The sequence below is a fragment of the Mastomys coucha genome, unplaced genomic scaffold, assembly GCF_008632895.1.
Source record: "Mastomys coucha isolate ucsf_1 unplaced genomic scaffold, UCSF_Mcou_1 pScaffold20, whole genome shotgun sequence".
Lineage (NCBI taxonomy): Eukaryota > Metazoa > Chordata > Mammalia > Rodentia > Muridae > Mastomys > Mastomys coucha.
Window position 1 is genome coordinate 50,360,429 of NW_022196903.1, and position 23,736 is coordinate 50,384,164.

Consider the following 23,736-nt stretch of genomic DNA (forward strand, 5'->3'; position numbering starts at 1 on the left):
TGTAATGATTGTAAAAGTCTGATGCCATTTTGAGAAATACATTCAGATCCTGCACTTCCTTGTGTTGCTTCTGTTATTTTTTCTTCGCCAACGCCTTGCTGACCTGACCAGGACCCTGTTTCCTCGAAGGTTGAGGGAGGCCCAGACTGGTCGGCCCTCGGCATGTGTGTGTTTCCCTTCTTTTGGTTTTGCTCGTGTGAAATTTTTTTCTGTGTTTTCCTGAGCGTACTTAACCTCCTTGTGTTGGAGCTTTCCTTCTAGTAACCTCAGTAGGGCTGGATTAGTGGAAAGGCATTGTTTAAATTTGGTTTTGTCATGGACTATCTTGTTTTCTCCATCTATAGTGATTGAAAATTTTGCTGGGAATAGTAAACTGGGATGACATCTGTGGTCTCTTAGAGTCTGCAGGACATCTGCCCAGGACCTTCTGGTTTTACAGTCTATTGAGAAGTCTGGTGTATTTCTAATAGGTCTGCCTTTAAATGTTACTTGGCCCTTTTCCCTTGCAGCTTTTAAGATTCTCTCTTTGTTCTGTACATTTAGTGTTTTGATTATTATGTAGTAGGAGGATTTTCTTCTCTGTTTGAATCTATTTGGTGTTCTGTAAGCTTCTTATGTATTTATAGGCATCTTTTTCTTTAGGTTAGGGAAAGTTTATTCTAAATTTTGTGGAAAATATTTTCTGAGCCTTGGAGCTGGGAATCTTTTCCTTCTTCTATACCTATTATTCTTAGGTTTGGTCTTTTCATAGTGTCCCACATTTCTTGAATGTTTTGTATCAGAAACTTTTTAGATTTAAGATTTTTCTTTGACAGATGTATCAGTTTCTTCTATTGTATCTTCTGTGCCTGAGATTCTCTTTTCCATCTCTTGTGTTCTGTTGGTGATGTTTGCATCTGCACTTTTTGTTCTTTTACCTAGGTTTTCCATCTCTAGGATTTCCTCAGTTTGTGTTTTCTTTATTACTTCTATTTCCATTTTCAGGTTTTGAACAGTTTTATTCATATCCTTCACTTGTTTGATTGAATTTTCCTGTATTTCTTTTTTTAATATAAATTAATTTATTTTTTATACTCCATATTCCATTCCCTGCCCCCATCCACCCTCTGACTGCTCCACATCCCACACCTACTCTCCAAACCCTTGCCTCCATGTGAATGCCCCTACCCCACCCCACCTGACCTCTAAACTCCCTGTGGCCTCCAGTCTCTTGAGGGTTAGGTGCATCATCTCTGAATGAACATTGACCTGGAAGTCCTCTACTGGATGTGTGTTGGGGGCCTCATATCAGCTGGTGTATGCTGTCTATTTGGTGGTCCAGTGTTTGAGAGATCTTGGGGGTCCAGATTAATTGAGACTGCTGGTCCTCCTATAGGATCACCCTTCTCCTCAGCTTCTTTCAGACTTCCCTAATTCAACAACAGGGGTCAACTGCTTCTGTCCATTGATTGGGTACAAATATCTGCATCTGACTCTTCCAGCTGCTTGTTGAGTCTTTCAGAGAGCAGTCACGACAAGACCCTTTTGGTGAATGCTCCATAGCCTCAGTAATAGTGTCAGGCCTTGGGACTTCCCCTTGAGCTGGATCCCACTTTGGGCCTGCTGCTGGACCTTCTTTTCCTCAGGCTCCTTTCCATTTCCATCCCTGTAATTCTTTCAGATAGGAACAATTATGGGTCAGAGATGTGATTGTGGGATGACAACCCCATCCCTCACTTGATGCCCTGTTTTCCTGCTAAAGGTGGGCTCTATATGTTCCCCCTCCCTACTGTTGGGCATTTCATCTAAGGTCCTCCCTTTGATTCCTGAGAGTCTCTTACCTCCCAGGTCTCTGGTGCATTCTGGAGGGTCCCCCCAACCACCTACTTCCTGAGGTTGCCTGTTTCCATTCTTCCTGCTGGCCCTCAGGGCTTCAGTCTTTTTCCCTCACCCAATACCAAATTAGGTTCCCCTCTCCCTCCCACTCTGTCTCCATCCACTTTCCTTCCCAGGTCCCTCCCTCCCTTCCCAATTGTGATTGCTTTCTTTTCTTTCCCAAGTGGGACTGAGGCATCCTCACTTGGACACTTCAGCTTGTTGACCTTTTTGAGTTCTGTGGACTGTATCTTGGGTATTCTGTACTTTTCTTTCTTTCCTCTTCTTCTTCTTCTTCTTCTTCTTCTTCTTCTTCTTCTTCTTCTTCTTCTTCTTCTTCTTCTTCTTCTTCTTTTCTTTTCGGTAATATTCACTTATTAGTGAGTACATACCATGCACATCCTTCCAGGTTGAGTTACCTCACTCAGGATGATATTTTCTAGTTCCAGCTATTTGCCTGCAAAACTCAGGATGTCCTCTTTTTTAATAGCTGAGTAGTATTCTACTGTGTAAATGAACCACATTTTCTGTATCCATTCTTCTGTTGTGGGGCATCTAGGTTGTTCCTACCTTGTGGATATCACAAATAAGGCTGCTATGAACTTAGTGGGACACATGCTCCTATGGCATTGTGGGACATCTTTTGGTTATATTCCCAAGAGTGGTATAGCTGGGTCTTCAGGTAGATCTAGTTCCAATTTTCTGAGGAACCTCCAGATTGATTTCCAGAGTGGTTGTACCAGTTTGCAATCCTACCAGCAATAGAGGAGTGTTCCTCTTTCTCCACATCCTCTCCAAAATGTGTTGTCACCTGAGGTTTTGATCTTAGCCATTCTGATTGATGTAAGGTGAAATCTCAGGGTCGTTTTGAGTTGTATTTCTCTGATCACTAAGGATTCTGAACACTAAGGATTTCTTTAGGTGCTTCTCAGCCATTTGAGATTCTTCTGTTGTGAATTCTTGGTTTAGTTCTATACCCCATTTTTTGATTGGGTTGTTTGGTTTTATTGGTGATTATCTTCTTTGAAGACATGGAAAGAGCAATTCTCAAATTCATCTGGAAAGGCAAAAAACCCAGAATAGCGAAAACAATTCTTAACAATAAAAGAACAGCTGGGAGAAATCACCATCTCTGACCTCAATCTTTAATACAGAGCAATAGTGAAAAAAACTGCATGGTATTGGTACAGAGACAGACAAGTTGATCAATGGAGTAGAATTGAAGACCCAGAAATAAAACCACAGACTTACAGTCACTAGATCTTTGACAAAGATGCCAAAAATATACAATGGAAAAAAGAAAGCATCTTCAATAAATGGTGCTGGTCTAACTGGCTGACTGCATGTAGAAGAATGAAAATAGACCATATTTGTCACCTTGTACAAAAGTCCAAGTGGACCAAGGACCTCAAAATAAAACCAGATACACTGAATCTAATAGAAAAGAAATTGGGAGCTGGGCAGTGGTGGCACATGCCTTTAATCCCTGTATTTGGGAGGCAGAGGCAGGTGAATTTCTGAGTTCGTGGCCAGCCTCATCTACAGAGTGAGTTCTAGGACAGCCAGGGCTATACAGAGAAACCCTGTCTTGAAAAAACTAGAAAAAGAAAGAAAGAAAAGAAAGTGGAAAAGAGCCTTGAACTCACTGGCACAGAGGAAAATTTCCTAAGCAGAACTCCAATGGCTCATGCTCTAAGATCAAGAATTGATAAATGAGACCTCATGAAACTGGAAAGCTTCTGTAAGGCAAGGAACATGGTCAATAAGACAAACTGGCAACCTACAGACTGGGGAAAAAAATCTTCATTAACCCCACATCCGATAGAGGGCTAACATCCAAAATGTATTTCTTTAAGGAATTTATTAATTTGCCTTTATCATTGTTATAAAATTGGATTTAAGATCATTTTCTTGTGCTTCAGCTGTGTTAGGATATTCAGGGCTTGCTGTAGTAAGATAGCTGGGTTCTGGTGTCACCATATTGCCCAGGCTCTTGTTGATGATGTTCTTATGCTATCTTTTAGCCATCTGGTTGTCCCTGATGTTGGACAGGGCTCTGGGAATGCAGATAGAGCTGGTTGTCCTTGTTGCCAGCAGGCCTCTAGAGATGCAGGACCAGGAAATGGAGCAACAATCTATGATACTCTTTAGGTTAGATTTATAAATGTTGTAAGGTATATATTGAAGTTTACTTTTTTTCTTTCATGTATGGATATTTAGTTGATCCAGTGGTATTTGTTAAAGGGATGATCCTCACGGAATTGCCTCTGTGCCTAGATTTGTGTGGTTTTATTTCATTTTATTTCATTCGTCTGTGAGGCTATCTTTTTGCCAAAACCACACCATCATGTTTACTGTGGGTTTGTGGTAAGTTGGTGGGCAGCAGAATCTGAGTATGTGATACTGCCCATGGTCTCATATCTTGACTGCATCTCACCAGCTTGTGGCATTATGTTGAGGCTATGGAATTTTTAGGATGTGGAGCCTGGACAGCAGGAGGAGGCTTTTGAAGATTATATCTTCTTCTGCCTGTATTCTCTCTCTCATGTTCTGCAAGATGCCACATGTCTGTCACCACAGAGCCATTCTGCTATGCTTTCCTCACTGTGGTGGACTGGAATCCCCATGAAAACACAAGCCTTTCCTTCCCTGAGCTGTTTCTGTCAGCTATGTTGTCATGGTGATTGAACCAGTGACCACTACAATGGGGTCCTTTAACTTCCCTCCCTTAGCAGAATCATGTTACCTATTTCACTTCCATTGAGTGTCTGAAAAATTACTAGACTTAGCTTATTTGTATTTGTGAAAGCAACTACCTGATGCTATGCTGATTCCACACATTGAATTAGAGGGATCTGATATTTTGTCTTTTAATTTTATTACTATTTTCAAATTGCATACATTTATAGAATACATTTTGGTAATTCCATCAATTATCTCTCCTGCCAACTCTCCCTATTGTCCTCATCCTGTTTCACTTCTAGCTTCATGTCTTCTTAAAAAAAAAAAAAGATTTATTTATTTTATGTATGTGAGTACACTGTAGCTTTCTTCAGACACACCAGAAGAGGGCATCAGATCCCATTACAGATAGTTGTGAGCCACCATGTGGTTGCTAATAATTGAACTCAGGACCTCTAGAAAAACAGTCTTAACTGCTCTCTTAACTGCTGAGCCATCTCTCCAGCCCCTTCATACTTTCTTTCAAGTCAATCTTAGTTTGTTATGTTATTAAAAAAGAACACCTGAGTCCAATTAGTGTATCTGTACGTACATGGGTATAAGGCTATCCACTGGGTCATAAGCAACCTATTCTTGGGTCATAAGCAACCAACACTAAACAGAGTGACTGTCTCTCCCTCTGTAGCCATCAACTGCCAATAGATCCTCTGATAGGGACAGGGCCTTGGGGACCCTGCTACCATTCATGCTGAAATTTTCATTGGCTTACTACTATGTAAGCAACTACAGCTGCTGTGAGTTAATGCATACAAAATCCATATCAAGACCAGAAGTCAGTACTTCACAGCTCCCCTTCCCGCCTACCAGCTCTTACATTCTTTCTGCTCCCTCTTCCATGATGTTCCTTGAGCCTTAGAGGGTAGGAAGCTGATACAGATGACCTATCCACAGCTGGGATTTCAGTATTATCTATACTCAGAATTTCAAGTAGCTATGAATCAATGCGTTAACTTCTACCCACTGCAAAAGGAGCTCCTCTGATAAAAGCTAAGCAGCACAAATGTATGGGCATAAATATTCATTTTTAGAAAGCAATTTGATAATGTGACCATTTAGCAATACAACAATGGTAGGGATCTCCCAGTAATGGGGATTGACCAGATTTATAGTACTACACAGGAAATCCTTACTGTGGATCAGCCTTCACAGGCAATAAGAAAATAGTTGGTTACCACCCAGAATGCCATGGCACTATTGCACTAGTGGGTACATTTTGTTAGCAGATCAGTGCTGGGTAAGATCATTGATGTCCCCAGAGGCTGAACAGCACCATCTGTTGCTTTCAAGCAGGGAGAAGGGGTCATGACCAGTTTCAGGGTATGTTCTCTTTGTTCTGCCTTCAAAGTGAGTGGTGTCTTCAGTAATAGGGTGTTATTATCTCTTTGTGGTGGGAAACCAAGAGTAATGGCAGTACCTAGTGTTGTTTTGGCTGCTTCGGGGACCTCCCTGACCAATAACCTATAAAGAGGCATCCCATACCTAACCCTGAGATTTTCTGTTAGTAATCCTTATATTCTGAGACCAGCATTGTCCATCCATGAAGATACTTCTGTTCCAAAGTCCTTTAAAAATATATATTCTCATTAAAAAATTCTGCACAATATTTTCAATTATAAAGTTTAAAATAAATAAATTAATATATATGTATATATTAAATTAGTGTATAAACTACTTTTCTTCATATATCCTTAGTTATGGCTATACATCAACTCTCTCCTCTCCCCATCCTCCCTACTCCTACTTGGATCTTTAACCTCAAGTACATCACTGCCTACCCATTCATGCCACCTATGTTCTAGTGTCTTCTCTACCTGAAAATTTTCTTGAGTTGGAAGATCATAAGTTTCCATATAGCTTTTTCCATGTATAATTCATTCTGGTTAAGCTTCCTGCAAGCATCTCATTTCCCTATCCATCCCACTCTAGACTTAACTCTTTCTGTACCCAGTATCCCTACCCCTCTTTTTTTTTCCCTTACTAGTGATTAACTATTGCATGTCCACAGTCAGTACTTCATTTCCTAGTGGCCTGCTTCCATATGTACTCCAGGTTCTGTTCAAGACAAAATTATTGAAGATATGATTTATTATGAGAGGAAACATGTCACGTTTGTTTTTCTTTGCCTGAGTGACTTAGTATTATTTTTTTCTAGCTCCATCCATTTACCTGTGTCTTCAGTATTTATCTATTGTTTTGATAAGACACCATTACCAAGACAACTTATAGAAGAGTTTATTGGGGGCTTACTGCTTTAGAGGGTTAGAGTCTATAACTACTGTGGCAGCAGGCAAGCTTATATCCTGATCTGCAAGTAGGATGCAGAATGAGTTAACTGGGAATGGCATAAGATTTTGAAATCTCAAGGCTCATGCCCAGAGATACACCTCCTCCAAAAATGCCACTCTTTCTACTCCTTCCCAAGCTGTTCAACCAATTGGGAACCAAGAACTCAAATATATGAGCCCATAGGACCATTATTATAAAACCCACTACATTCTGCAAAGTTCATAATTTCATTTTTCTTTACAACTGAGGAACATCCTTTTGTGTATATGTACCACATTTCCCTTATCCATTCATGAGTTGATAGACATATGGAGGCTATTGTGAATCAAGACAAAGTGAACATGGGTGTGTAGTATCTTTGTAGTAAGACATAAAATCCATTGAGTATATAATATGCCACTAGTGATATGGCTGGATCACATGGAAGTTCTATATCTAGTTTTTAGAGAAACTTCCAGATTCATTTCCAATAATGGTCTATAAAGGCTCCTCTTTCTCCACATCCATGCCCAACATTTGTTGTCATTAGTATGTTGGACCCCTATGATAATACTTAATCCACCAGCTACTTCTAGGAACTTTTCTGTAGGTGCCTTTGTTTTTCTACAAATTATGATGCCTACTAAAAGAATCCAGAAAAAAACAAAACACAAGGATTGCTTTATTTTTGCATTGACAGCTTTCCTTTTGATACTGAGCAGGAGTAGGAAAAGATGCTCTGTCCTGGGATCCCTATCTTAGGGGAAAACATTAACCTTTTGTCATTTATCACAGTGGCAGCAGTGTTTAAATGTTCTTATTTATTTATGTGTTTATTTATTGAGAGAATTGCACACACGAGTACTGTATTCACATCATTTCTCCTCTCCCATGGCCCCATCCCAAGATTAATAGCTACAAATCAATGGTTGCTGAGAGAAGAATTCGTTTTCTTTAGGGATGAGAACCCTGAAAGATGATCCAATCCCAAGTAGCCCTAATCACATATACATATGAACAATACTAAAATTTAGCAAGTTCTATTACAAATTTATATGTATACAGGTAATAATAATTAAAGAATAAAAGGCCATGACTTTGAGGAGGAGTGGGGGCACACAAATACATAGGTATCTGAGAGAGAAGTCCACTACAGCATGAGGCATGACACAGGAAACTGCATTTCTGGAGACCTCTATACAGTGTGCTGGCAGCTTATCTCCTGGAATGTCCTGTTGTCATCAGTTGTTACTGCCTTCATATCCTTGAGAAGGATGAAGTGTTAAACAGATTCCCTGGTAGGTAAGCAGAGAGGAGAGGTGACATGGAAATAAAGTAGTAAACTTCAAAGATGGCTGGCTTTTTTCTCACCTTCCTGACTAAGACAAAGGCCTGGCAGCTTAAAACAAAGGCCTTCTGTGCTTTTCCTCCTGCTGGTGGAGTAGCTCAACCAGTTCAAGGCTGGATCTGGACACATTTTTGCAGTAGATTTGGGTCAATCAGCTATACTGTATTTCTTCAAATGCCTAAACTAAGGGAGGAAAGCCTTTCACACTTTAAGAACTCCCAGTCTTCAAAAGTCTGGGCTTTGACCCCAGAGAGCCCCCTCGCTTTGTGTAGGGCCTTTCCCCGGTCCACCTGCTATGTGAGTGCCTCCTCACTCCTAATAAAAACCTTTTCTAAAACAGCTGATTCTACCTGTTCCTATTTGTTGCATTTGCAATTTTCCCAGCCATTATCTGGTATGCTTGAGAGTTTTCTTGCTTTTTAATTCTTTAACTAGTAGAAAAAACAAACCTGATCAAGACCTTTAGAAAGATTTGTGGGAAGGGCTTTGTGGGTCTTGTAAGTTTCAGGATCTTCCTGAGTCTTAGGGTTTGTTAGATTCCTGAGTCGTGGCTTGTGTCTCTATTGGAGACTGTTTCCCCTCATATTTCCTCAGGTTATGCAGCCTTTGTCTTGAGAAGGAATGGGAATGTAACATATATTACTGAGTTTTTCTGTTTCTACATCATTCAGACTTATCTCATGCACCCTCATGTTTTATAGCTTCTCCAGTTAGTCATGAGAGACTCTTTTTGATTCCTAGTTTGAGTCCTTTTCAATGCAAGAGGTTCAGATGATGAATGTTTCCTGATTATCCATTTCCTGTACTGGGCTGGTACCGAGGTTTCCAACTGCATGCTAAATCATGGGTTTTCTCTTCATCTACGTTAAAGACTGAGCCTGCGGGCTATCTTCCACCACATCTATCACACCCTTTTCTTTTTTACCAATTCTTCGCTTTTGAATTCCAGAAAGGGCTCTTCAACAGAGCTCTAACTTATACTTCAGTTCTCTTCCATTCTTTAAGCAGCAAGACAACACCTCCTGCCAAATCAGAGGCTAATGTGCTAGTGTCTTAAGCCACTGTTCTATTGCTTGTAGAGAAAACATTTAATTGGGGGACTTGCTTACAGTTCCAGAGGCTTAGTACATTATCATCACAGGGAGCAGGCAGGGAAGGTAGGCACTGGAGAAATATTGAGAGCTCTATCCTAATCCACAGAAACACACTTCCTCCAACAAGGCACACCTCCTAATCCTTCTCAAATAGTGCTACTCCCTAATGACTAAGCATTCAAGTATATGAGCCTATGGGGCCCATTCTTAATCAAACACCACAGTTCTAGATCATACCTTTTTCCTTTTGTAATTCTTCCTTTATGTGGATAATTTCTTTTTGGGTTGACAGCTAAGCCTCAGATGAATGTGTTTTTGCTCACAACAAAGGCCATGAAAGTGACTGTACAGCCTGCTTACAATGGTGTCTCATATATGGAACTCCCAGAACATACACAAAATTCTCTAGCCCATCAGCCATTTAGGAGGCTATACCTTATTTGTACGGTGGACCTCATTCATCAAAGAGGCATGCTACCCTACTTAGAGGCACATAGTCCCCATGGAATTTTCTCAAGGACCCTCCACTCTTGGATAGCTTGGCCTTGTTAGCATGTCTTATCACATTCTCCTCAGAAGTGTGTGATTGATGTTATAGTAAAGTCATACACCATGAGGAAAGGAGTCCATATTGAAATTGCTTCCTTACACACGCTATCTTTACACAGGTCAGCACTAGTTACATGTCTCAGCTCCTTCACATGTAGTTACTCCCAGCTCATCTTTGGTCATGGTTTGCTCATTGGCTGCATTGTGTGACTCTACCTGGAGAGATATGAACTCTCTCTGAGACTCTGCTCCTCATTCTCCAGCTTTCAGTTCCCTCCCACACCAGGACCACAGCCTGGGGCTGGGTTCTTCCTCTGTGAATTGTGTCCTGAAAACCACATCTGTGTGTAAAGGGCTTGGTGCATTTATCATTTTAAATTATGAGAGGTTTTGTTAGTGTTGTTTTGTTTGACACTGGTCTGGGGTATGTCTATGTAACTCAGGCTTGCCTGAACTTTCTACATAGCCCAGGCACTCCCCAAATTATAATCCCACCTGTGCCTTTCAATGTGCTGGGTACATGCAGCTACATTTTTTGCCTTGTTTGTTTACAACATCTGACAAAGCAATGTTTTATTCCTATTTCTGGATTTCTTGTTATTAAGGTAGAAGGGCAAACCAGTCTCTGATATTCTGTGTTGACTGGAGGCAGTTTCTTAAAGCACACTTTTGATGTATTTCTATGTTGAAACAAGTACATTGAACTTATTTTTTTGTATACACTGTTTTTGACATTGAGGTCAGAACCAAGAGCTTTATGTTTGCTAAGCAAGCACTTTACTACCGATCCACCACCAAGCTCGAGATCATGTTTAAATGTTTTCTTACTCATTTATTAATTGATTGATTTTTAGTGTGTGTGTGTGTGTGTGTGTGTGTGTGTGTGTGCGCGCGCATATGTTGTGGTACATGGAGGGGGTCAGAGGACAAACTTTGGAAGTTGGATTTTCCCTTCTACCATATGGGTCTCCAGGATCAAACTCATCAGGCTTGGTGACAAGGGTCTGTGCCAGCTGAATCATCTCACCACTGCACAGTTCATACTTTCATCCATTTTATGGATAGATTACATGCTAATCTCTTAGAGAACAAAAATATGAAGAAATAGAACTTCTCGTTCTTAAGACATTTTCTTTATAGACTCAGTAGGTTGTACCAAATTATTTCTAAAAGCTGCTCAATAACATTTTCATCCATTTATACCACGTAAAGATGCCTGTCTCCTCACACCATCACAACAGTGTATTATTGAGCAAAACCCTTTTGAGCTGGGGGTTGGATAGATGGCTTGGTGGTGAAGAGCTTATGTGTACTCTTCTCGTGGAAGACCAGGGCTTGGTTCCCAGCACCCATATTGGAAGGATCATAACCACCTAAAACTCCAGCTCCAGGGGACCCAATACCTGCACGGCCACTGAAACTCTTATTCCTCTAATACATACACAAATTAAAACTAAAATAAAGCTTGTAAATAAGATTAGAACAATGTCCAGAAGGGGGTAGCTTAGTATTTTTTTTTTTTTCTTGAGGACTCTTAGAGTTAAGCATACACTGTAGATGCTTTCCTTTTCTCGGTTACTTGTACATACACATCCTTAGTTCACTTTTCTATTGCATTTCTTCTTACTGCTGGTGTGTGCATATTTTGGAAGCTATGCATTTGCTCGTCAGTGGTGCGTGTACTTTAGTCTGGAGCTTGTGCTTTATTTGTATCTACAATGTCTTTTCTTGGACATGAATTTATTTTAGTGGTCACATGGTCAATCTTATGGATACTTCCTTTATACTTTTATTTTACCATATAAGAAAGTCTTCTTATTCTAAACCCCTTTAATGAATTTTTTTTTCTTTTCAAAGTTTCTACTATTCTGCCATCTTATTGTTAGGAGTCTAAATATGTAAAAATTTTTATTTTATGATTTTGAGCTAGAGATTTGATTTTTTTTTTGATACAAAGGACCAGTTGTGCCGGCTTTGTTGATGGTCCATTCTTAGAAGTGCTGGTTTTTATCCACTGAGAGTGAGGCTCTAGAAGGCTCCACATGTCTTTTCTTGTCTATCTATGTCTATATGAAAGGTTAGAGTGTTAACCCCATGTGCTGGATAGTTTTATGTCAACTTGACAGAAACTGAAGTCATCTGAGAGGAGGGACCCTCAATTGCGAAAACGTCTTTATAAGATCTGGAAAGTCTATAGGGCACTTTCTTCATTAGTGATTGATGTGGGTGGCCTCAGCCCATTGTGAGTGGTGCTACTCTTGGGCTAGTGGTCCTGAGTCCTATAAGAAAGCAGGCTGAGAAAGCTGTGGGGAGCAAGACAATAGCTAGCACATCTCTATGGCCTCTGAATCAACTTCTGCTTCCAGGTTTCCGCCCTGTTTGAATCTCTGCCCTGGCTTCCCTCAGTGATGGACTGTTACTTTGTGTGCAAAGTAAACTCATTCCTCCATAAGCTGTTTTGGTAATGGTGTTTCATCATAGAATAGTAACTCTGACCAGGTGCAGGAATAGAAGCTCTGCAAGCAAGTGTTGGAGGCAACTCACACCGTGGGTGATGTAGGGTGTTCTAAGGAAATGCATGGGGAAGCAGACCCAGGTTAGCTAGTTCAGTTTTCTCTTGCTGACCTTTCAGACTGGGTGGATCTTTGTATGGTTGTGGGAGCTCCCTACTGCATACCAGCAGCACCTGGTTGCCCTCTTCCCCATCTTTAGCCCCTGTCTTCAGTAGTACAACACACTGCCAGACATTGTTAAATGTCCCCAAGGGGAGCAAAGTTTTGTTGTTAAGTGCCACTCATTTAAATAATATGAACTGCTATGAATTCTTGGTCTCGATTATTAATACCACTAATGCTGGTGGGGGAGCTGCTAATCGTCAAGTATGATCAATCATGTACTTCTCTGGGTGTGGTAGCCTCTGTTCTCTTTTAGGTATATCTTCTCTGTAGCCATTGATTACTTCTGGCCTGAGTCTCCTCAGCCTGCCAGAGAAGCCCTGTGTGCTATGTGCCACCCACGCTGGGCAACATGTGCAGAAAATATTTTCAGCGTTTTGTTGACAACGATTAAGGATGGAAAAATAAAGCCCCACTGATGTCAAATGACTCCCAGATGCAGATGTGGTGGTGGGAAGCTTTCCACATTCATGACACAAATTCACTAGAAACACATCTGGCACCCCAAGCACAGAGTCCAACAGCCCTGTAAATGGATATGGTCATTCAATGGTCAAGACCCCTTAGCTCCCACATCATTCAGGGTTGTCAAAGGTGACATTCACTTTCAAGTTACAAATGCAGAGCAAGATCTAGTCTTGTTTAGGACATTGTCACTCTAGCCTGACTTGTATTTTAAAGTAAAAATAATGAAAATGAGTTTCTTCACTTTGATAATGGAACATGAATGTCCTGCCCCTCTCGAGTGGCCCAGCTTCTGGGATCCCTCTGAGAGTCCTCCAAATTAAATTAGCCTCAGCGTCCACTCTGGACAGGAGGATTATTGGGAAACTCTGCCTAGCCCCATGTGAAGTTGGAAGCCTTGATGTTGTAGATGCCATCTAAGCGTCCCAGTCAGGTAAACAATGTGACACACTCATAGGCAGCATAAACTTCATTTAGTGACTGACTGTTTTGTGGTGCCATGGATTTGAACCTGGAGCCACACACATGTTGACCCAGTGCTTAACACTGAGCCACACTCCCAGCCCCTCAAGGCCATTTTTCATAAGGCTCATTCAAATCTTCCAGGCTCCCCTGTCACTTTCCCCTGTTCTCCTTGGTCCCCTCAGCTCACCCTCCAGCCCTGAAAAAGATACTTAGAGTATCAACAAATCTGAGGCTCCTTAAAAACATGGGGGCAGCCCTGGGCACCTTATTTTCTGAAGTCCTGTCATTCTAGTGCAGGTATAGGAGGCCTCTCCGAGTAAGGCCATTGGGGAACTCGGCTCTGAAAACAAAGGGAGAGCATCCTGACTAAGTGGAAGTTTCCTGTGGCTGTCACCTCTCTGTGCCCTGTCTGTGTTGTCGGGATTCTTGCTGTCAGGATAGGTATACTCAGACATCAAGGTCGTGTGGCAGAGCTCAGCCACCCCCTGCTGAGGACACGGAGTCCCATTTAGGGCTGTTGGTAACACAGTGTCCCACCGTCCTGTTCAATATTCAGCTGGGTGTCCCTTCTGTTGGCCCTGCCTACACAAGCAGCTACTGGGAACATGAAGCAGCAGAGATGCAGCTAGATGGCATTATCAGAGACAGTCTGGGAGGGAAGGGCCACAGCTCACTGGGCATGGACGGCCTGATGTGGGCTACCTGTGCCCTCTGCTTGCTGAACCTCTGGGGAGTTGTAAGTAGCCAGCTCAGACCTCCTCTGTTCTCTTGGGTGGTGGCAGTCTGTGGCTGGGGAACTCCTGAGTCTGGTGGCTCCCTCCTTCCCTCCTCTGACTAATCTTAGATCTTATCTGGAACTGAACTGCCTTCTTGTTCCTTCACCTAGGTCCTATCTGTTTCCTCTGGGGGCTCCAGACACCCCTGTCCTGAAATTCTGTCTTGAAATGGCTGAGGCCAGACAGGGCCTCCCAGTCACACTTGAGCTTGCCTTTCCTCTAAGTCGTATACCCCAGGCTGCCACCTGTTCCTTCTCAAAAAAACAACCAGTGCTATCCTGTCTTCTGTCTCCTGGGTCATCTCCACCATTGCTGTTTTCTGGAAGGGAGTGTGGCCAGGGACCATGTGGGGCCTGAAGAGGTTGTGAATCCCAGCTCTTCCAGCTGTGCTATCTGGAGACCCTTCCTTTTATATAGCCAGGCTTGGAGAAGCTTCAGAAACCAGCTACTGCTCCCTGGCATGTGTCTAGATGTATGGGGAAGCCAAGAAAGGAGGCTTCCCTGAATGTGCTGTAACCTTCTCAGTAGACCTTCTGGGTTGCTGACAGTAACATCAAGGGCCAAGAGGGGAGGAGTCGCAAGGCACTAGGTGGGAATGTATGAGAACTGAGGCTACCTTCTTCTATTGCCTTGCCAGGGGTGACCACCCATCCCAGCACCTCACTGTCCTTCACTCAAGAGGCTGTCATCTTCAGACCACGAAGTGAACTCTGTGACACTTGAGCTTTCATTTGCCTCGGTGTAAAATAAAAGGAGAAACTTAGGCTAGATGTAGTGGCTCATACCTATAGTCTCAGCATTTATGGATGCTAGAGGATTATCATGAGTTTGATGTTAGTCTGAGCTATGCGGAGAATTATAGGCCAGTGGACCTAGGACTACCATGCTTCAGGGAGGAGGTAGGATAAGTGATCTGACCTGTCCGGGGCTGGCATATGGGTGTCATGCAGATGGCATGTGAGTGTCATGCAGGTAAGTTCTATGAGCTCCCTATATGGCACAAAAGACTCACATCCTCCTGTGTGCACAGCACCTTGAAAACTCCATTTCAGGGAGGAAACCCTATATCAGAGGAGTAATTCAGTATCTGGTGTAGCTAGGAAAGGTCCTAAGTATGCGTGCGTGCGTGTTTGTGTGTGTGTGTGTGTGTGTGTGTGTGTGTGTGTGTACGTGTGTGTGTGTGTATGTGTGTGTGTGTGTGTGTGTGTGTGTGTGTGTGTGTATGATGTATATGTGCATGGATCTTGCAAGGGCATTTGGGTAAATCTTGAGGGATGCTAGGAATTCTAGCTCTTGAAAGAAAAGGTCAAATGCCAAATCTTAGACATACCTCAGATCTCTGCCTAGCCTAGAGCACTTGGGCTCCACACAGCCCCTGAATCACCCATCAGAAACATAGAGAAGTCCAGAAAAACTTCAAGGCTCTAGGAGGTATCCAATTTGCAATCTTTATGATCACCAAGCCAAGCATGAAGGCAGCTTCCTTTCTTCCCACCTAATGACCAACTCAGTTGCCCTGATGCAGGACCCTCTCCATCTACCATACCTCCATGCACCCTCATATGTCCACCTTCCCGATCCCCTCTGTATGTCTGTCTGAGCACTCATCCAGTCCAACAGCCGTACAGTCAGTCCAGTCTCCCACTCTGAGCCCCTCCTTCCTGTTCATTGTTTCTTTATCTCAGTCATGTGCCCCTCCCCTGCCTTTTTACACTCCCATCCACCTGTATTCTCTCCCACTATTTTCTTCCACTCACTAGTCTATTATACATTTGCTCATACTTGTCTGAGACAGGTCAGATGTTCAACATGCTCTTCAGTTGGCTAAACCCAAGTGGTCTTTCTAGAGTTTCTTGCCCTGGCCTGAGGCATTTCTTTATCTTCAGTAAGCACCATAGCTTCTTCAACCCTTTCCATCATGTTCTCTGTGACTTGGTCCCTGTGCCCTCTTGTGATGACTCTGTGACTGCTCAGATAATCAAGGACATTTTCCTGTCTGGAGATCTTTGACCATATCTGTTAAGTCCCTTGTGTTAGGAGACACATTTACCAGCTTTGGGGATTGGGACATGGACATATTTGGGGACCATTGTTCTGCCTCCCAGGGTTGTTTATGCAGAAACACTTTCAGCACCCATAAGTGTATAGAGTAGGGGGTGGTGAGGAATAAGGAAAGGCCTCATCAAGGACTGCACTGCCATAGAGATGGGAGCTCTAGATGGCTTTCTTTAATGTGTCTCAGAATTCACTGCCATGAGATGGAAAAGTGCATCTGTCCCTCTCTTCTTCCCCACTCTCTCTGCCCCTCCTTCCTTTCCTCCCTCTCTTCTTCCCCCTCTTTCTTCTGTTCTCTTTCCTTCTTCTTTTTTTCCATTCCTCCATCCTTTCTGAATACTCCCCTCTATTCCCCACTCCTCCTTCTTTATGCCCCACTGCTCATCAAACATGCCTTGATATTTGCAGGGCAGATGGGCCTTTCTCAGAATTAGGGCACGAAATTGTACCAGGCTTGGTCTCCGACTTCAGGTCACTTCAACTAGAGAGCACGAGGCTTCCAGTGGGATTGGCTTATTCTGTCACTATTTCCCATAGACACTGGGTCACCTCCACCTAGAATGTGACTTCATCACTCAGCTGAGAGACGATGAGCTTGCATGTCTTCAGGCAGCAGAGGGGACCAACAACACCTCCCTGGGTATGAAGGGGTGGGGATGTCCCTGACCTTGGCATCTCCTTCAGCTTTGCCCTTCAGAAACTCCTCCCTTATAGGTTACCACATATCTCTTCCTTCTCTACACAGGATGCCCTGGGACCTGGGATGGGCTGCTGTGCTGGCCACCAACAGGCTCTGGCCAGTGGGTCTCTCTCCCCTGCCCTGAATTCTTCTCTCACTTTGGCTCAGACACAGGTGAGTGGCCTAGCTAGGGCAGGGCTGCACAGCATGTGGTTCCTTCCAGTTTGCACATCACTGACTCGGCGATGGACTGTCCTGGATTTCAGTCTCACTTTTCTATCTCCTAGTATTACCCTGAAAAATTTAGTCATCTTGAATGATGACTGATAGCGCCAACCTCCCTGTGCAGGATTAATGATAACACTGGAGAAAGGGAGGTGGTACCATATTGAGGAACACTTCCTCCTCCACTCCACCTGCTCTTATGGGGAAGGGGGTGACATACTTCCTGCCCTTAGGGTGTAGAGGTTCATCATTCCACTCTGTGCCCCTCAAATAAATATTGTTCAACAGAGCTTTCTTGGAGAATAAAGGCAGACTACATGAGTCCAGAACCCAAGCCATGGGAGAGAAGACTTTTTGTGTGGTTAAGAACTCCTTGTAGCAAAGTACAAACCACAAACCACAAGAAACTCAAGAAGAAGGAAGACCAAAGTGTGGATACTTCGTTCTTTCTTAAAAGGCAGAACAAAATACCCATGGAAGGAGTTATAGAGACAAACTGTGGAGCAGAGACTAAAGGAAGGACAATTCAGAGACTGCTCCACCTGGGAATCCTTCCCATATTCAATCATCAAATCTAGAAACTATTGTGAATGCCAGCAAGTGCTAGATGACAGGAGCCTGATATAGCTGTCTCCTGAGAGGCTCTGACAGTACCTGACTCTAACAGTACCTGACTAATACAGAAGTAGAGGCTCACAGCCATCCATTGGACTGAGTACAGGGTCCTCAGTGAAGGAGCTAGAGAAAGGACCCAAGGAGCTGAAGGGTTTGCAGCCCCTTAGGACGAACAACAATATGAACTAACTAGTACTCTCAGAACTCCCAGGGACTAAACCACCAACCAAAGAGTACATACACATGGTGGGACTCATAGCTCCAGCAGCATATGTATAGCAGAGGATGGCCAAGTTGGTCATCAGTGGGAGGAGAGGCCCTTAGTCCTGTGAAGGTTCTATGCCCCAGTGTAGGGGAATGCCAGGGCCAGGAAGCAGGAGCGGGTGGGGTGGTGAGCAGGGGGAGGGAGGAGGGAACAGGGGCTTATTTTAGTTTTTGTTTTTTTATTTTATTTTTTTCTTTTTTTTGGGAGGGGAACCTGGGAAAGGAGATATTGTAAATAAAGAAAACATCTAAAAAATAAAAAATAAAAAGAACTCCTTGTATACACCTCACAGGGCCTTCCCACCATCTTCTGGGGAAGGGAGGAGTTCTGTAAGCAGAGATTCTTGTTTGTCTCTAGGGACTGTGAAGAGGGACTGCACCATCACTGGCTGGTCTGATCCCTTCCCACCATACCCCGTGGCCTGCCCTGTGCCCTTGGAACTGCTAACCCAGGAGGTAAGTGGTAGCTCACTTATCTCAATGGACAGCTGTCATTCCCACTGTAACCATCATGTGGGCATAGTAATTACAGGAGCTGTCCAGCAGATGGCAGGAAAGGGCCTCCTGAAGCTGGCCCATTTACTTAAGGGTAAAGCCTGGGTGACTTTGGAAGCAGAGGCAGACTGAATGCCAGCCATCACTGAATGCCAGCCATCGTCCTCTTAGCCAGCCTTTTCTCTTCTCAGTTTCTGGTGCAGGATGGTGGGGTGGGGGGCACTTTAGTTACTTCAGAGGGGATGAAGATCGCTGCTGCGCTAGACAGGAAGTGCTTGCTTTCTCTGGTCCTCTGCCGGTGGGAAAGTATACTGGGCTGTGGCGTGGGCAAGCAGGAGGAACTCAAGGGTGTGGTAATTACAGAGACCCCCTAGCTCTGGACAGCATTCACTACACTGTGCACAGATCAGGGGCTTCTCAAGGCCCATCCACACTCACAATCCCATTTGTCCCTGCTCTCAGCCCTAAGAGCAAAAGCCCTGGTGTACTTACCTTTCAGATGAAGAGACAGGTCAGAGAAGCACAGATGACTGCTTGAGCAGAGCGGGAGTTGCAGTACCTGGTTATACTACACCCCTAGCTCTAACTGATTCAAATACTTGGGTACCAAAGAGTCTTTTCCTGCCTGCCTGTGGCTGTTCCTGGTGTCCAGGATGTTACCTTTATATGGGATGACAGTGTTCTCAAGCTGTTAGCTAGCTAGTGTCAATAAACAGGCCCCAAATCCTCTTGTGCGTCTGTTACTCTCCAGAGGCTGGTAGCTTCTGCTGGTTCTTCCCACTCCCTCTGCAACCCTGAATCCTTAGCATCTCCACCTGCAGGGTCAGTGCCTACATGAGGCTTTCTGTGGTATCAGTGACTGGGAAGTTGGTGGAGTTGCAGACCCCTGCTTGATTGCTAAACCTTTCTTCTGCTTCTATTGCCCCCAGAAATCCTACTTCTCCACGGTGAAGATCATCTATACCACGGGCCACAGCATCTCCATTGTAGCCCTCTGCGTGGCTATTGCCATTCTGGTCGCTCTCAGGTTTGTCATCCTTGCTCAAGAGCCATCACTGGCTCCATATTATCTGGGGACCGAGTCTAGTTCTTTGCCTGCATAATCAAGAGGGGCTCAGATCCAGGCGAGATGACCTTTGCTGACTTCTTGCCTTTTCCCCCACGGGTGGGCCCTCTCTTCACACACCAGGCCTCTGTCCTCTGGGCACACCTTTGCTCATATGGATCTCATCCTGTTTGCTCCCGGTGCCTTTTTTTTCTGGGTAGTGTATTCATCCCTGCCAATACTGGAAGCCTAGCTCTCATCCGGTTCTAAGAATCCTCCTTGACCCCTGCATGACCCTCTTTTGATGGTTGCAACTTTCTGACCATTATAGTACTATTTTTTTTTTTTCAATATCAGAGATTGAACCCAGAGTCCCCTGCATCGTCTCCACAACCAAGCCCACCCTTAGCTCTTACTGCTGGGTGTGATGGCTTTCCGGCCTTCAAAGGTTGAGTTCCCCTATGGGACTATGCCTCAGAGGGTAGTTCTCTGATCATCTGGGGCTCCCTTAGGCCCTGGCTGGGCTATGGTCACCTCTGCATCCACAGGTACAGAGCTGTCTGAAGGCGGGACTATAGAACCCCTACTCCTGGACCTGAACTTAGGCCAGGAAAATGCTGGTCAGCTGACCTTCAGGGTCAAACTGATACATTCTTCTCACTTTCTACCCAGTTCACTGGGTTTCATTTTATTTGATATGGCTTTGGCTACTCTGCATTGAATCACTTTCTGCCAAGCTTGCCAGCCATGCCAGGCCCTGGGAGGACTAACTTTTGCAGTTAGTCCTCTATGTTCATCTCTCCTGCCCCTTCCAGGAGGCTCCACTGCCCCAGGAACTACATCCACACGCAGCTGTTTGCCACATTCATCCTCAAGGCCAGTGCTGTGTTCCTGAAGGATGCTGCCATCTTCCAGGGGGATAGCACGGACCACTGCAGCATGTCGACTGTAAAGGCTGTGGCTGGAGGGAGTTGGGGAAGTGGGAAGAGGGCAGAGGACAGGCCTGAGTGTGCCTGAGCTGTGGCTACACAGGCTGAGTCTGTGTTCTTGGCCAGTGATAAGGGAAGGAAGCCTCAAGCTCTCTTCACACATTCATAGATCAGTCTTACTGTGAGCCGCTCTCTTTACTAGGGGCACCCCACATCATCATTCCTCTTTCATCTATGTTCCCATTTCAAGTTGGTCACAGCAGTTCCTGTGCCAGCCAGCCATGTCACTGTCTTTAATAAGTAGGCAAGGACCTGGGTGGAGCTCTGCTCCTCCTTCCAGAAGCATCCAGGGGACAGGAAGCACCCAGACTTGGGGACTGCTGGGTAGGGAAAGCAGAGAATTAGAGAATAAAAAGGCTTCAGGGAGGAGGTGGCCTTGGAGCTGCATGGACAGAACAGCAATGAGATGGGGAGGAAGCTTTTAATGAGAGGAGAGTCTGGGGCAGAGCCACCACACTGGAAGTCAGAAGTTGCAAAAGTGGAAGGCTGGGGAAAGGAGAGGAGAGGAACGGATTGAAAACGGAAGCAGTCAGAGTTCAAGGTCTTTGAAAGTGTTCTGGAAATGAATAGACAAGCGAGTGCCCGGACCAACAAGTGGGCTTATTTAATTAATGAATTAATCACTGGCTGCACTCACTTAGGCTGGGCAGCACACCAAGTACTTTATATGTGTTATCTCTTTTGATCTTAAAATGCCTTGAAGGCCTCACTTTAATCCCATTTTGTTAACAAGGGGCGGCTGGCCAGGTTACCCAGCCACACAGATGGGGAATAAATAGAGCTTGGGCAGCTGGGGTCAGAGATGGTACCGTAGCCCACGTAAGGAGGTGAGGGAGGAGCGAGCCAGATGGTTGCATGTGTGATGAACACAACCTATATCCACCCATCAAAGCTTGTGCATGCATAAGCAGTCCATGGTTATCACTTTAAAGGAGAACTTCAGCTTAGGAAGGGTGCACGATGACAGAGGAAATAGAACAATGTGTGTGTGTGTGTGTGTGTGTGTGTGTCCCTGAGACATGGCCGTGAGAAGTCCTGGAGTTCTTCCTTTCACAGATAGAACACTTAGGCTGAGATGGTTTACATGGCTGACAGAGCACACAATGAGCCTAACCTGTGTGTCTGTGCTCTGACCATCACAACTATACTGTCCAACTCCTCTTACGGCATCCCAAGGAGTGGAGTGGTCCAGCCCAAGGTGGAGGGGACCTGAGGGCTTGGTGTCTCAGTGGGGTGAAAGAGACCCAGTGGGGGCTGAAGTGGGGGGTCCAAGCTCTGAAGCATCAGGTCCCTGCTCTCAGATCCTGTGCAAGGTCTCTGTGGCCGTCTCACACTTTGCTACCATGACTAACTTCAGCTGGCTGTTGGCAGAAGCCGTCTACCTGAGCTGCCTGTTGGCCTCCACATCCCCCAGGTCCAAACCAACTTTCTGGTGGCTGGTTCTCGCTGGCTGGGGTGAGCATCAAGGGCCCATCAATCACCATAGGGGAGGTGGAGGTTAGGAAGGCCCAGGGAGCTCATAAAGAGGCCTTTCTCATTGTGAGTGACCCTGAGGCTCAGAGAAGAGGTAGGGGCAGGCCATGGTCCTGTGCTGAACATTGGGAAGTAAACCAGATCTCCTCAAGCCATTACCTGGCTCCACTATTATAGTCTGCATCTGGCTGACAGAGTGGTGGGAGGTAGAGACTGCATTCAAAGACAAAGGGTGCAGGGCCCTCACTCACCTGTATTATTTCACTCACAGGGCTCCCCGTGCTATGCACTGGTACTTGGGTGGGCTGCAAACTGGCTTTTGAGGACACTGAGTGAGTAGAGCAACTTCCTCACCCTCATGTTGTCAGCAAGGTGTGTAGTAGACCATCTAAGGAGGAGGAGGAGGAAGAAGAGGAAAAGGAGGAGGAGGAGGGGGAGGAGGAAGGGGAGGGAAGGGGGAGGGGACCCCTAGGTTAGAGTGTGGTAGGTGAGCAGGCTGCTGGTAGCATGGGGGTGGGGTGAGGTGGAGTGGTAGGATAGGGGTAGGGGGAACAGGAGCTCAGGCAGGAAAGGCTGTCAGAGCTGTGAGCAAGTTTTCCAAGGGCAAGAAATGTCTGGACAAGGATGAGAAAGGCCAACCAGCCTTTACTGGGTCTCTCCTTTGGAGAGGCTGGGATGGAAGATCAGGCCAGAGGGAGACAGAGTAGGACTGAAGACTTGAGCACTAGACAGAGAGGGGCCCCAGGAGCCATGGCAGGCATGTCGAAGAAGTGTATTATCAGGGTAGAAAAGGGGCATCTTTAAGACCAGGCTCTCTTCTTCCCAGGTGCTGGGACCTAGACGACACCTCCCCCTACTGGTGGATCATCAAAGGGCCCATAGTCCTCTCTGTTGGGGTCAGTCTCTGAGGCCAGTGTTCTTTGCTTTTTTTAACCTAGCCTCTAGGTTTCTTTATGTGGCCCTGCAGGGGTGGTCACATGATTACCCCAAGGGAAACCAGTGCCTAGTTTCTCTGGCACTAGTTGATTACATCAGCACCTAGACCTGTTTTCTAGTTTTCATGTGTCTGGCTCACAGAGCATCTCTTGCTGGGGTGGTAAGTGGTAGTGGATGGCGCCTACAGGTGAGCACTCAGCTGCTCCTACTCCCGAGGTGGCATGGCTCCTGTGTGTGTGTGATCTCTCCCCAGCAGAGAAACTGCACAATGATGGACAGCTGCTTTGTACCTGAGAGATGCTGAGAGGTGGCTGGAGGCAGGTGGCCAGACCTGGCTCTCTCATCATTTTTTTTTGCCAGTGCTGGAGAGGGGGTGGAAGGAGGCCTCAGTCTTTCTCAAAGAGGTCCTGAACCTCTTTGGGATTCCTAGTCATCAATGGGGATGGGGCCAATCCTTGGCCAGCCACCTAGTGCTGCCTCTGACCTTTGCACCCACTTTCCTGTGCCTCATTTCCAGGTGAATTTTGGGCTGTTTCTCAATATAATTTGTATCCTGCTGAGGAAGCTGGAGCCTGCACAAGGCAGCCTACATACACGGGCTCAGTACTGGTACCATTCCTGTGTGTGTGCATGCACGTGTGGATGTGCTGTGTGTCTGAGTGCATGTGGTGTGAGGTGTGCATGTGTGTGTGTGTGTGTGTGTGTGTGTGTGTGTGTGTGTGTGTGT

At 45.0% G+C, this 23,736-nt stretch overlaps 1 protein-coding gene across 1 annotated transcript in view; it reads left to right on the plus strand.

Annotated features, from left to right (window-relative positions):
• Positions 1-23,736, plus strand: part of Ghrhr (growth hormone releasing hormone receptor) — a 33,401-nt gene that overhangs the window by 5,333 nt on the left and 4,332 nt on the right. Inside the window, exons 3-11 of the mRNA XM_031380851.1 lie at positions 16,826-16,928; positions 17,034-17,141; positions 18,430-18,527; positions 19,496-19,593; positions 20,427-20,559; positions 21,902-22,055; positions 22,345-22,405; positions 22,900-22,969; positions 23,527-23,618. Coding sequence (XP_031236711.1) covers positions 16,826-16,928; positions 17,034-17,141; positions 18,430-18,527; positions 19,496-19,593; positions 20,427-20,559; positions 21,902-22,055; positions 22,345-22,405; positions 22,900-22,969; positions 23,527-23,618 — 917 coding nt within the window. The remainder of the gene's footprint in view (positions 1-16,825; positions 16,929-17,033; positions 17,142-18,429; positions 18,528-19,495; positions 19,594-20,426; positions 20,560-21,901; positions 22,056-22,344; positions 22,406-22,899; positions 22,970-23,526; positions 23,619-23,736) is intronic.